The 15,468-nt window shown below is 40.4% G+C and overlaps 1 protein-coding gene across 2 annotated transcripts in view; it reads right to left on the minus strand.

The window, feature by feature from the left end:
- The window catches only part of EPS15 (epidermal growth factor receptor pathway substrate 15), a 151,763-nt gene extending 136,610 nt beyond the window's left edge, over positions 1–15,153 (minus strand). Inside the window, exon 1 of one of the 2 annotated variants that reach the window (XM_075555863.1) lies at positions 14,989–15,151. In XM_075555863.1, the coding sequence (XP_075411978.1) occupies positions 14,989–15,021 (33 nt within the window). In that variant the 5' untranslated portion in view covers positions 15,022–15,151. Of the gene's footprint in view, positions 1–14,988 lie in introns of both variants that reach the window. The other variant, XM_075555865.1, reaches the window with a different exon arrangement.
- Between the last annotated feature and the right edge of the window lie 315 nt (positions 15,154–15,468).

Here is a 15,468-nt window from a genome sequence, read left to right on the forward strand (position 1 = left end):
GAGCCAGTCAAGTTACAGTATAGCAACGATGAAATATACAACTTTCCTCTAGTTCTTAAATGCTTCCTCCCTCCCCAGTATCACAATCCCAATTCTACCTTATAAATCCAGCTAGATCAGAGGATGTAACTGGTACAAAATAGGAACTGGAAACATGGGGAATCCAGGACAGATGAATCCCTCAGAACCAGTGGTGAGAGTAATAGTGGAGTGAAGGTGGGAGAGAAAGGGGGATCAGATTATAAGACTCTACATATAACCCCATCCCTAGGGGACGGACAACAGAAAAGTGGGTGAAAGGAGACGTTGGACAGTGTAAGGTATGACAAAATAATAATAATGTATAAGTTATCAAGGGTTCATGAGAGAGGGGGAAGTGGGGGACCAGGGAGGGAGAGGAAAAAATGAGAAGCTGATACCAAGGACTCAAGTGGAAAGCAAATGTTTTGAGAATGATGAGGACAACAAATGTGCTTGACACAATGGATGTATGTATGGATTGTGATAAGAGTTGTATGAGCCCCCAATAAAAAGATTTTTTTTTAATGAGCCAAATGGCTGTGAATCCTTTGGACACCATGCTGATGATCTCTCTCATCTGGCTGATTGATTTTTATCAGTTTGTCTTCATCCTGTTTAAAACTTACTTAAGTGTTCTCTATAATAAACATATTTGAATTTGGGGTTCTTTTAACCCCTAGAACACCAAGAGGTACCTCTGAATGAAGGTCTAGTAACCTACTTCTAAGAAATCGGTCACTGAAAACCCCATGCTGCACTGTTCTATTTTGACACAGTCAGAATCAACTCCACTGCAACGGCCTTACTATCCAGGCACATTGTCAGCACTTCACTAATAACACCTCATTCAATCTTCACAAAAACTCTGTAAAATAGGCAACCTACTCATGTGTCACATATGACGAATCTGATGCACTTGCCCCAAATCACATAACTAATAAATGACAGACCCACAATTCTAAGCTGTTCATTACAATTCCAGTATTGTTACTATGGAATTAGGTGACTTATGGTGACCCTATTTATATACGACAGAACAAAAGGTTGCCTGGTTCTGTGCCATCTTCATGGCCTGTGGTGCACTTGAATCCATTGTTAAGACTACTGTTATCAATCCACTTCACTCAAGGGTCCCCCCATTTTCAATGCCGTCTATCAAACATCATGTCCTTGTCTCATGAGTGGCATAATTCCATAGACCACTTTTTTAGCTAGTCCCCTCAAGCAGAGAAAACTGACCACATCGCTGGGTTATTTCTTGTGTTAAAATAAAAACGAGGGGGGAGCGTGGAGGGAGGGGGAAAAAACAGAGGACCTGATGCAGAGGGCTTAAGTGGAGAGCAAATGCTTTGAGAGTGATTAGGGCAAAGAATGTACAGATGTGCTTTGTACAATTGATGTATGTATATGTATGGATTGTGATAAGAGTTGTATGAGCCCCTAATAAAATGTTTTAAAAAATAAAAACGAATAAGTAAAAATAAAGTATCAACTATAATCTTTGTAGCTATTATTTCATAAACTTACAACCCGATATATGAAGGGGCTTCAAAATGGAATTTTAAAATAGTGGAAATTTTCTACAAACTTTTGAAGCCCCTTTGTACATTATTCATTAGTAGTAGTATTTGTTTTATTTTGTTTTTCATATGAACTACATGTTATAAAAAGTTAAATAAACTCAAAGGAGTTCAGGGGTGAGGTCTAATCATTTGCATTTATAACAAATTTCCAGGATCACCATCAAGAACTACCAACAACAAAATGTGGATAAAAGCACGTTTAAATCACAGGAGGGTTCCTGATTAATCAATGGCAGAACTGACCACCTTCAAAGTACTGTATAGAAACAATACGGCAGTATGACCAACATCTAAGTCATCTTTAAACATTTTATAAATTCAAGTACCTCTACTGCTTTCTAAAAGTGCTGGCTGTTTACAGCTTTTCCTTGACACACTTACATGCTGTAAGGCCATAAAGGAGAAAACTTGCCAAGCAGAGACAAACCAGGGCATTTCAAACAAGTCTGGCTCAAAGTAGAGTCAATAGAGTTAACTTTTTGAACAGTTCTAAAGTGCCAGATGCTCCAAAATCCATCCCCGGATCTTACAAGGCCTTGTCTAAAAGTGGGCCAGGGAAATAAAAAGAAACAACAAAAAAGCAGAACAGAATGTAGAGAACAGACTAAGAATGAAAGCAGACCAGCTTGCAAATAAGGATAAAAATTATATGCAAATTGTAATATTTCAATCTTTTAATACCAGTTTCAAGTAAAAAATGAACTTTTAGCAAACTATAAATGGCCTAACTAAATTAATTCTGTGCATCTTAACTGCTCAACAGTAATAGTTTTTAAATTACTGCTCCTATCTGAGTAAATTGCTGCTCTGGGTTCTGCGACTGAAGATCTTAAAATATAAACTAAACAATCATTCAAGTTTGATTTCAAAACTTGAAAAGTACACATAGGAAAATAATTCCATTAAAGTGTAAATACATTTGACTGTACCGAAAACAACTTAGCAAATGGTATAACAATAGTTGTTTGCAATAGCATCAACTATAATTGATATGTATATTTCTAAGTATATAAATGACAGAATATTCAACGAAAACATTCCAAAAATATTTGAAAGATGCCTATTAATAAAAACTAATATGAAAATACTGATCGTGTTAAATTCAATGAAGCAAAATATAAAATTATCCTATGTACATAATGAGTAGCCCTGGAAGGACAGGGTGCCTTATAACTAAGGAGCAAGGGCTGCTAACCGTGAGGGCAGTGATTCAAATGCAGAAAGCACCTCATGGAAGAAGGAAGAGATAGTCAGCAACTATAAAGATTTACAGCCTCAGAAATCCTATAAAGCAGTTCTACTATGTTCTTTCTATAGGGTTACTTTTTGTCAAAATCGACCCGAGACTATGGACTTTTAAAAAATATATGTACATGTGTATGTTTGCATGTGTATATGTACATGATTACACCGTATTTATAAAAAGCACATAGTACAGAAAACAATCACAGAGCAAAAAATTAAAATGTAAAGAGTAGCTATGAGTAGTATTCATGCTTTTTCTTGCTGTTTTTCTGCATGTTCCAAGTTTTCTTTAGAAATAAAAAAATTTAATATTTATATGAATTCTGTATGTATCAATAACAGGACTGCTAGCTACATTCTAACAATGTATATACATCACACACAAGAACACAGAAGTTCAGAGAGGTTAATAACTTGCTATGATCATTTAGATAGTATAAATGGCAGAACCAGAATTCAAATAGAAGTTTGTCTAAGTCCAGTGTTGTTTCCACTAGGACGAGAATCCTGACACTGTGCTAAAATAATATATACACAAAACATGGAATTGCAGGGAAACCACTAGGCTGTTAACCGCAAGTTCAGTAGTTCAAATCCACTAGTTACTCCTCTGGAGAAAAATGAGGCTATTTGCTCACCTAAAGATTTAAAGCCTCGGAAACCCTATTTAGAATTGTTATGAGTCAGAATCAACTCAACAGTAGTAGGATTTGGGGTTATTTCTGAGTGTATCACAGATCACTTGAAACCTACCTTTGACTCCATTCCTAATGGGATATGCCCGAAGTTAAAAATCCTTGCATTGGAGTTCCGCAGCTGGTGCTCCCCCCAAAAAAGCCACCTCTTCGACCTTTCTGGCCCTGGAGACAAAGGGGAGGAGGCTGGTGGGAATTCCGGAAACAGGTCTCCCTGTACCCTGGCAGGTGCCCTCACTGGGCAGTGCGTGTGTTCCTGACCCAATTTGGCTCTGTCCCAGCCCCGATGGTCTCCAAGTCTCCCGGATGTACGCCCAGAAGGGAGTCCCATCCTGACCTGGGGATTTCCCTTGCGGGGAAGGAGGGGGTGGAAGGGAGTTTGGTTGCACACCAGGGAGACCCTGCTAAATGTTACGAGTGACCATGAATTCCTCTCTGCCGATTTTATAATTTGAGATGCTTGCTCCCAAGTCCTTTCTGGGTAAGGACCTGGTGGTATTTAAGGACCTTCTAGGCTACCCTCTCCAGCCTTCCTCCCACCCACACCCAAGCTGATCTCGCTAGCATCAGCTGGCTGGCACCCAAGTTGTCTCTTTTAGCCATGCTCTTCCTTCACTCTGGTCTTCCTCCCTCCTCAGCCCCACTCCCTGCTCTCCTCCTACTGACCTTCAAGACCTAAACAAACGCCTGTTCCTCCAGCACCGTTTCCCAAACGTCATCTCCCATTCCTGTACTTGTGCACCTACTTGATGATAATACAATTCTGTGCATACAATTTTATGGTTAAGAACCCTGAACTTTCCATTTGCAATAGGAGGCTGTGAGTTTAAGTTAATGGTGGAAAATTAAGAGAAAGTCTGAAGATGGTTACAGAATCTGAATAGAACCAGTCGCTGAATGTAGAAAAAATTACTGCATTATTACAAGGAGAAAAGTAGAGAAAAAAATCATAGGAAAATTAATGTCAATAAAACAATGTGACTTAAGTAAATAAAATGTATTTATGGCTTTTTATTGTTCTGTTTAGCATAATTTAAAATAATATCCAGAGTACTAGTCTTGGATATCGTTAAACAGAAACTTAAAAGTTTAAATTGCCACCAAAAAAATTCCACCATAATCACAGAATACTCCCACAGCACCTAGTCTTCTAACATTCTTTACTGTAGTACGGGATCACTTCAGAGAATCAGAGTTGATACTCCTTTAAGACTAAAAGAACTACTTTAAAACAAAGGTCTATAGCCTTTTTTTTCTTTGTATGTCCAAAGCCTAGCACAGTGGTGACACAATGGAAGCATCCAAAAATATTTCCTGAATTAAAATAATAACTAGAATGAAAGAAGCAACTTTAAGGAATTAAAGTTCCATATTTTTAACATAAGCATAACCTGTGTTGCACCAGTAGGATACAAAATAAAATACAGTTACAAGTAATCTAAGGAGCTCTGGTAGTATGGTGGGTTATAGATTGAACTGCTAAATGCAAAGTCATCAGTTCGAAACCATTTGTTCTGTAGGACATAGATGACGTTGTCTGCTTCCATAAAGATTTAAAAGTTTCAGAAGCCTGAAAAGACAATTCTCTGTCCTATAAGGTGGCTAAGAGTTGGAATACACTCTTATAGCAGTGGGTATTTTGGTCTTTATCAATGATAAGTACTTGGTGGTTGACAAAAGGTGGGTTAGGCGTTGGGCGATTATCCACAGGTCAAGTTTAAACCCAGTAACTGCTTCACAGGAAAAAGATTAAACTGTTCCCATAAAGATTTCCAGTCTTGGAAACCCTAGATAGGGTGGCTATAAATCTGAATCAACTTGATGGCAGTGGGTTTGGTTTGATCATTATTAATTGCTGCTACCATTTATGATAATCTCACTTAACATCCATTATTTCATGTATTCTGTCCAACAGATATGCTGATTAAAGTTATCACCACTTTCTAGGCACATAAATACTAAAAAATGAGCATACAATCAAAACACAAGATTGAAAGGTAGGAAATCTGTCTGCAAAGCCTAAGACCTTCCATTATGTTATGCTAGCTCCAAGCATTGTTCCTATATGGGATATTTGAAATATTTCATAGAAAACTAGATTCTAGGTTTTAGTTAATGAAATACTTTCTCAGGGAATTTTTCTCTGCCACAAGACACCATTTTTAGTAATAAAACACAATTGTGCCTAAAAGGATTTCACTTGGACATAAATAGTGCCATGAGGTACGCTAAACCAGAGAGGTTCCTAAAGATTGCAAAAACTGCGACTACCTTCTATCATGTCTACAAAAATTCTCTACTCCAATCCTGAGCCTGATCTCATGTTTGGTAGAGGGCCAGTACAAAAAAAGAAGAATCTTATTGAAATAGATTGACATAGTGGGCTTAAACACACAATGGGCTCAAAACAGCAATGGTTGAAAGGTTGGTGAGGACCCACAGTAGTCCTTCATTCTATCATACATAAGGTCACTTGGTCAGAACCAACTCGACGACAACTAACAATTTCCCACCCATCTCTCAGGTTGTTACACTGTGGTTATACTGTGGTAGCTTGTACAATAATATGACACTGAAAGCTATGTCACTGGTATTTCATATACTAGCAGAGTCACCCAGGAGGGACAGACTTCCATAATGAAAACCTTAAGGATCACAACAGAACACTATCCTACTTGCTTGTTGTGGATACATCATACATACATATACACATACATCAGGAGGGATCAATTCCTTGAAGAGGACATCATATTTGGTGAAATAAAGGGCCAGCGATGGCAAGGGAAACCCCCAGGGAGATGGATTATCACAACTGCTACAACTATAGACTTAACTGAATACGGTGTCATGAGAATGATGCAGGGCTGGGAAACATTTAACCTTTTCTTCTGTTTAACATAAAGTTGCCATGAGCTGGTGTTTACTCAATGCTAACCAACAACAAAACTTGGTGCAATAGTAACTTCTACAGATATGGTCTATGCCATAGGTTCTCAAGCTTATTTGGCCTAACACCTCCTTTTAACCAAAAACTTATATATTATATATAGCCCATAATCCAAGATAAAATTTAGGCATCTGCTTTTGCAGCCCACCTGGATCACTCCAATGCCCTATAAGAAGTGTTATAACCCACACTGGAAAACACTTTGGTCTATGTGATGATAAATTAACCTACATTAAGATTTTACAGACTACAACATAGTTCAGTTATAATCAAGGAATGGTACCACAATTAGTCAATTCTGTCAGAGTTATTTTGTCTTTCCAAACACAAATGCATTCATATCAAAATGGTTTAGATTACTTAGGTTCTAGACTAAGGAGCTCTGGTGGCCTACTGGCTAATCACAAGGTTCACAGTTTGAACACCCAGCCACTCCACAGGAGAAAAATAAGGCTTCCATAAAGTCTCAGAGCAGTTCCACCCTGTCCGAGAGGGTCATTATGAGTCGGAATTGACTCAATGGCAGTGGAGTGTGACCTGGGTTATAATTTTGTCTTAACCACTTATCAGCAGTTGACCTGAACAAATTATTTCATCTCTATGCTTCAGTCTTCTCTTTCTGTTATACATGGATAATAATGCCTCAGCAGGTTGCAAGGATTATTAAAAACAGTACCTAACACCAGTGCTTAGAGTGGCCAATAAAGCGATTTTTTTAAAAGTATCTAATAGTACTTTTGAGGTTAGAAATGCTGAAGGGAGAGCGTGTCGCACCCCACCACGTCTGAGCTGATCCAGATATGGATTGTGATAAGAGTTGTATGAGGTCCAATTAAACCAATATTGATCTGTTTTTCTTTCTCAATCTCTCTATCACACACACACTAGCAGATTACAAATACACATATATTTGTGGGTAGAAAACCATTGGGATATATATATATATATATATATATTCTACACAGATCAATTTTGTCCCCAGGAAACTTTTGGCGATATCTGGATATATTTTTGATTGTCAAGAATGGGGAGTGTATTACTAACATCTCATGCTGAGAAATATACCACAATGTACAGGACAGATCCAACAACATCTGACCCAATATGCCAACAAAGCTAAGATTGAGTGACCTCCATATAAGCAAATACAAACTTCAAACTAACCAAACTCATTGCCCATAAGTCAATCAGACTCATTGGAAAAAACTGACCTGGGGAAATGCAGAGTGAAAACCCAAAGCCCATCTGTAGACAACTGCACATCCCCTTACAGGAAGGTCATAAGGAAGAGGCAAGCCAGTCAGGGTGCAGCATAGCACCAATGAAACATACAACTTTCCTCTAGTTCTTAAATGCTTCCTCCCCCTCACTATGACCCGAATTCTACCTTATAAATCCAGCTAGTTCAGAGCATGTACACAGGTACAGATAAGAGCTGGAAACACAGGGAATCCAGGACAGATAAACCCCTCAGGACCAAGAGAGTAAGGGGAAGGTAGGGGGAGAAAGGGGAAACCGATCACAATGGTCTACCTACAACCCCCTCCCTGGGAGCAGACAACAGAAAATTGGGTGAAGGAAGACAATGGTCAGTGTAAGATATGAAAAAATAATCATTTATAAATTATCAAGGGTTTATAAGGGAGGGTGGGAGATGGAGGGGAAAAATTGAGGAGCTGACACCAAGGACTCATGTAGAAAGAAAATGCTTTGAGAATGACGATGACCACACATGTACAAATGTGCTTGTACAATGGTTGGATATATGAATTATGATAAGAGCTGTATGAGCCCCAATAAAATGATTTTTTTTAAAAAGAAGAACTGTCCCTGTGTGTTGCTGAGACAGTAAATCTTTACAAGAAAAGAAAGCCTCATCTTTCTCCCTCTAAGTGGCTAGTGGCTTTGAACTGCTGATCTTCTGATTAGCAGACCAACAAATAACCCATTACACCACAGGGGGCTCCTCAAACCAAGTACTATAACATATGAGCTTTCTCCCATAAAGTATGTTCTTGGCCAAATTTGTACTTTTAGTGAAGATACACAAGGAATCTGCAGCTGGATTATTTCAGATAGTAAATTCCTAGGTATCTTTACATTCCTATTACAAAATCCTGTCTAAGGAAGAAGGCTTACCTTTTTTTGTACACTTGAAACACACACACACAAATTTAACTACACCTCTAACTCATTTGAAAGCATTACTTCTATCACAAAGACACAAGTTTCTTCTACCTCACTAAGATTTACTTTTGTGAAAAATAATCAAAAGTTCACATTTCTGTATTAGAATAGCATAGCACATGAAGCTAACTTTTTTATCATTTTATTGGGGGCTCGTGAAATTCTTATCACAATCCATACATACATCCATTGTGTCAAGAACATATATACATTTGTTACCATCATCATTCTCAAAACATTTGCCTTCTACTTGGGCCCTTAATATCAGCTGCTCATTTTCCCCCTCCCCACTCCCCCTACCTCAGGAACCCTTCATAATTCACAAATTATTATTTTGTCATATGTTACACTGTCCGACGTCTCCCCCTGCCCTCTTTTCTGCTGTCCTTCCCCCAGGGAGGAGGCTATACATAGATTCTTGTAATCAGTTCCCCCTTTCTATCCCACATTCTCTCCACCCTCCAGGCATCACCTCTCTCATCACTGGTCCTGAAGGAGTCATCTGCCCTGGATTCCCTGTGTTTCCAGTTGCTATCTGTACCAATGTACATCCTCTGGTCTAGCCAGATTTGTAAGGTAGAATTGGGATGATAGTGGGGGACAGGGGGAGTAGCATTTAAGAACTAAAGGAAAGTTTATGTTTCATCATTGCTACCCTGCACCCTGACTGGCTCATCTCATCCCCACAACCCTTCAGTAAGGGGATGTCCAGTTGCCTACCGATGGGCTTTGAGTCTTCACTCTGTACTCAACCACATTTACAATGATTTTTTTTTCTTTAATGCTTGATACCTGATCCCTTCAACAGCTTGTGGTCACATAGGCTGGTGTGCTTCTTCCATGTGGGCTTTGTTGCTTCTGAACTAGATGGCCACTTGTTTATCTTCAAACCTTTAAGACCCCAGGCATTATATCTTTTTATAGCTGGGCACCATCAGCTTTCTTCACCACATTTGCTTATGCACACATTTGTCTCCAGTGATCGTATCAGGAAGGTGGGCACCCACTGATATGATTTTTAGTTCTTTGATGTCTGATAACTGGTCCCTTCTACACCTCGTGTTCAGACAGGCTGATGTGCTTCTTCCATCTGGGCTTTGAGATGCTTCTCAGCTAGAAGGCCGCTTGTTTATCTTCAAGCCTTTAGGACCCCAGGCGCTATCTTTTGATAGCCGGGCACCATCAGCTTTCTTCACCACATTTGCTATGCACACATTTTTCTTCAACAATCGTGTCAGGAAAGTGTGCATGAGGGTAACTTTCAACAAACTAGAAAACTACAAGGGACAGCAAGAGGAAATGTCTAGATACTGAAAGTCACACCTATGACATATGTTAGATACTTTTTCATTCATCAGTCCACTTAAAAATCACAGCATGCCTGGTTGAACTATTGAATTGTATGATATGTGTATTATAAACCAATAACCGGCTTAAAGTAAAAATAATTAAGACATATCCACAGTGGGGCACAGCTTCACAGGAAGGGGACATAAGAGGGGAAAAGGAAAAGAAACAAAAAGAAACAAAAATATAAGTAAATAATCACAACATGTATAGGAGGTATGGATAAATTTATTCCCATTACACAAATGAGGAGCAGGTTAAATTAATTGTCCAAGATCACGTAATAACTAAAAGGCAGACTTCTATAACAATACTATCGCAGGGCTATTATGCTATGTCTGGCCCTGAGGCTTTAAAATCTAGATTTGACAGAAGTCTAAGGAAAAAGACTGGTAAGTTTAAATATACAAAATTTAAATACTTAAACATAATAAAAATGTCATGAGCAAAACATTTTTAAAGAGGGCAAAATATTTATAAATAAGAGTAAATTTCATAATTATACAAAACACTCTTAGAAACCAGTGAGAAAGAAGACAAACAATGCAACAGAAGAGCAGGTAAAATATTAAACAGGTACCTTTACAAAAAGAAAATATAAATGGCTTCTAAATAAATGAAAATAAGTTTAACCTTATCCAAAATTAAAGAAATGGTAAGTTAAAACTATGAAATGTCTTTTTTATACTGACTGACCCTAATCAAAACAAAATTATAATTTATAAATTATCAAGGGTTCATGAAGAAGGGGGGAGGAGGGAGGGAGGGGAAAAATGAGGAGCTGATGCCAGGGGCTTAAGTGGAGAGCAAATGTTTTGAGAATGGTGAAGACAATGAATGTACAAATGTGCTTTACACAATTGATGTATGTATGGATTGTGATAAGAGTTGTATGAGTCCCTAATAAGATGATTAAAAATATAGATATTGCCTTGATAAAGAAACACAGGAAAAGGCACTGTCCATCAGTGTTGCTGATGTAAACTTTTTTTAGCAATAGTCATCCAAATTAAAAATATTCTTTGATCTAGCAGTTATACCCAGTAGAAACTAATCTGTACAGTTAATATGTACACTAAGATATGGAAAGAATATTCATTGAAATATTATTAATAACAAAAGATTGGAAACAAAATAAATGCCCATCATCAGGGGGTTAAATAAATCACAGTATAACTACATGAAGAATATTCTGAAGTTTTAAAAATAAAGAGATCTATATGTTGGTATAGAACAATCTCTTACATCAGTTTAGTACAAATAAATATCTTTGAAAGGATATGTAGCTTATAAAAATATATATACATATGCATATATATTAGTATATTGACATATCAGCACCATCAGTTCCTGAGTTGAAGCTAATGATGCATAGATCGCAGGTATATCAGAGTAGAACTTGATATATACATATACACGGACACAAGCATGTTTTTGAAAAAAATTCAATTATCTTTTTTCCCCACAGTTTTATTGGCATATAACTCACATATCATATAATTTAATTGATCAATCATATTAAGAAGAGTTGTGCAATCATCACCACAATCAACTTCAGAATCCATTATCTTTTCATTCCATTTTTCAATTAACTTTTTGAAGCTTCCTCCTGCATATATGCATATACGCATATAGCTTTTCCTAGAAATATACATAAGAAATGGACAAGAATGTCTGCTTAATGGACAGGTCCAGAGTACAGCAGAAAGGAGGCTTTTCAATGATGGTGTTTGACTTTTTATAGAACATGGCTCTTTAAATTACTAACTATAAAATTTAAGTAAGTCACAAATTCTGTACCTCAGTATCCTCTAACTTGAAATAATGATAAAAATAGCCTAACGCTATCGCTTCTCGGTTTTTTGGCTAAGGTCAAATGAAAAATAGCCTAACTCACTGGTTATTGTGAGGATTAGCTAGTTTCAAAGCCCCCTCCTGAAATGTAAATTTCATGGGGGCAAGAATGATGATTGTTTTATTCACTAGTACATACTTAGTTCCTAAAATAATCTCTAGCCCATAGTGAGTGATCAACAAATATCTGTCAAATTAATGTTTTAGTTAAGAAAACTAAGGCCTGAAGACATAATCCAATGGTGTTGGCACAACTGGAATTGAAACTGTAGTTTCATTAGTATGTAGTATGATTATTTTGGTTATTTTGGTTGAGAGTTGGGGAAATGGAGGGCTAGTTGGCAGGTAGGGAAAGAAGAAGGAAGTCAGTAAATAATAAACATTTTTCACATTTTTTTAACTGTCAGTTTTGCTTAATAGAATAAAAACAAAATTAAAACAAGGTAATCGGCACCCAGTGCGTAGCACGCGGGACTCTGTTGAATGAATGAACCTGTTTCAAAGCCATTATTATCTCACAACCAGAGACAGAAACTAACTTCCGTATCTGTTTAATCTTCTTAACTGTCATAAGGCCCTGTAGAATTTTCAGTCACACTTACAACCAATATTTATTAATCACTTTCTTGCACACATGAATTGAAGGAAAGAGAGGAATTAGAAGATGCCCTGCCTGGAAGATCTCTCTCACTCTGGTTTGCCCATGTGTAAGTGTTGGGGCGGGAAGGGACAGAGTGACATAAGCACATCAATAATGAAGGTGAAACTAGGTTCCACTGTTAGCTCACTTTTTTTGCTTCAAGCAGTTTTTAAATATTTATGAAGTTCAAAAAGCCACAAACTTGCAAAGTTTTATACACACACAAGAAAGCACATTCGGGATGTATCAAAAATTAGGGAGGCTCTTTTTTCTGGACCTTTCCAAGACACCTTATTTCCTTTTGTTGTCACCTGCCATGGGATCAATTCTAACTCACAGGACTGTGTAGGACAGAGTAGAATGGCTCTCTAGGGCTGCCTGGGCGGTTTATTGGGAGCAGACTGCTGGATCTGGTCTTTTCTCCCTCAGAGCAGCTGGTGGGATGAACAGCTGAGTGTTAGGCCATTGTACAACCACGGCTTTTTTACTACCCTGTACTTCTTAAAAATCAAAATATTCTAAATTTAAAAAAATTCTAAACAGACTTATTTGACTTATCAACATAAATGAACTGCCAGTGTATGTTCTCTCATCAGTGGAAAAGTAAGGACAATATTCACTCCTGATTCCGTACTTATTCTGTGTATCAATAACTAAATATAAAGTCTCAAGAACATATTTACATTATTTAAGGGATGACACACTGACAGAGCCTGAAGCCGATCTCTATAGAGATGAACTATTATAAATACAAACTGAAAACAGGTATTACCCAGCAGAGCGAATAAAGTATGCTCACAACTGGAAGCAAATTGACAAAAATCTTCACACAAACAAAAGTATCACTCATGCCAATGGAGGCCAAAAGAGCCAGAGAAGAACGTTCGCCTGCTAACAGGGATCTTGTTTAATACAAGTCACTAACCAGACTCATAGAAAGTTAAATACCCACAAGTCAATGCTGCCATGATTTGTCCAATTTGAGTTTCAAAAGGACTCTTCCAAGGACATTCACAACCAAGACTCAAAGGACAAGATTCCATGTTAAAGATTCATCCCTCTTATTTGCTTGTCAAAACATAAAAATCAGGCTTTATTAACTCCTGCAAGCTGCAGTTGGTGACTTTACTTGAGGCACATGCTCTGGGGAGAAGGTATTTTTCACTCCAGGGCTCTATCCTCCAGGGGTAGGCACAACACTTCATAGCCTCTTGATCCTAACACGCAAGACCCTACTGCCCAAATGCATGCTCTCTCAGTGTTAACGCCTAATAAACTCAGACCAAAGTCACCACCATCGTCGATTCTGACCCATAGCGACCCTGTAGGGCAAGGTAGAACTGTGAATTTCTGAGAGTCTCTTTATGGGAGCAGAAAGGCCCGTCTTTCTTCTACAGAGTGGCTGTTGGTTTCAAGCCACTGACTTTGTGGTTGGCAGCCCGACGTGTAATCACTAACCCACCAAAGCTCCTCTAGTCTAAGAAGCACTGTCAAAGGCAGTGGCATTCCCTAAGTGAAGCAGGAAGACTGGGGCTAGAAAGAACAGGCTGAGGCCAGTGAAGGGACTGGCCTGGCCGGTGCCTGTCACCTTGTCGTCGTGGACATCAGGGGAAGATGATAATCGGCTTTGTTTACAGAGAGGAACCGGGCTCCAAGAGTGAATGATGTTGAGAGGTTTCCTACGAAAGCAAAAGGACTGGGCTCTGAAGTAAGCCAAGAGGCAAGAGGAGAAATCTTGAAAACAAGTTCTGGTCAGGATCCCGCGGGACAAGTGAACTCTGGTTGTTCCCTGCACCACGACAGTTCCCTGGGGGCGGCTTGGACAGTGGGAGTTAGAGGCGGCGACGACAAGACTGGTCGGGGTCTGACCTAGAAGGGCACCAGGCGGGAGGAGGCTGAATTCCAAGGGGAGCAGCAAGGTGAGTACTCAGAAGGAAACCGGCTGTCCGATCAGTCAACGGCCGGGGAGTGGCGGGCTCCGTGGGAAGGAGGTGGCTTAGAGGGGCTCGGGGAGGGACCGTGACGAACGCAGCCCGGCGGAGGTCGAACTTCCTGCGGGACGCGGGCTGACCCGGGGGAGGCTGCTCCGCGCGAGCTCTACTTGGAGCTCACCTGGGGGTGCGTCTCGCCTGGAAGTCGGAAACTTCCTGGGTGACTGAAAGCTGACTGGGGCGGCGGGGAGGCCGGGGCACCGTCCCCTCGGCGGCGCGGAAACCCGGGGCGGCCGCGCGGGGCGGGGCCGGGGGTGCAGACCAGCCCGGGGCGGGGTCGCGGCTGCCGCGGCGGAGCGGCCGGCTCCGGATGGCGCCCTCCCCCATTCACACACAGACTCCCGCTCACACGCACCGGCCGCCCGCCCGCGAGCCGGAAAAAGCGGCGGGGGCCGGTGGAGCTCTCGGACGGTGAGGGAGGACCCGGGCCGGCAGCCGCGGTGCCGGCCGAGCCCGGCGGACTGGCGGGCGGCGTTACCTGGGTTAGGGAGAACTGGGCCGCCGCAGCCATGGTGTTTCCATCATGCACAGCAGGGGAAGGAAGGACGGGCGGACAGGGGCTCGGGGCGGGGAGGAGGCGGAGGGAGCGGTCGGAGGCGAGGCCCGGGCGGGCGTCTCCCCCAACTTCGACAACTTCCCTCCGCACTCCCGCCCCGCCCCGCCCCGCCTCGCTCCGCCCGCGGGGCGCTAGTTGTGGCGACACTCAAACACCGGCACCGGGATTCGTGCCTCCGGACCGGAGCCTGCCCCGCGGCCGCCTAGGAAAACCGGCGCGGATATTCAGTTAAGGAGGACGGGACTGGAGAGTGAGAGGACTCCAAATTGTCCTGTGAACAGAAACTCTTTAAGTGTTTGTTCTGAAAAATGAGGGAAATTATGCCCTCGGCCAAAATGCTAAATGAGATAAGGGCGGTAAATAATCACAGCATCTAATATGGTGCGAGTAGTTTGGGGACGT

The sequence above is a fragment of the Tenrec ecaudatus genome, chromosome 1, assembly GCF_050624435.1.
Source record: "Tenrec ecaudatus isolate mTenEca1 chromosome 1, mTenEca1.hap1, whole genome shotgun sequence".
NCBI lineage: Eukaryota > Metazoa > Chordata > Mammalia > Afrosoricida > Tenrecidae > Tenrec > Tenrec ecaudatus.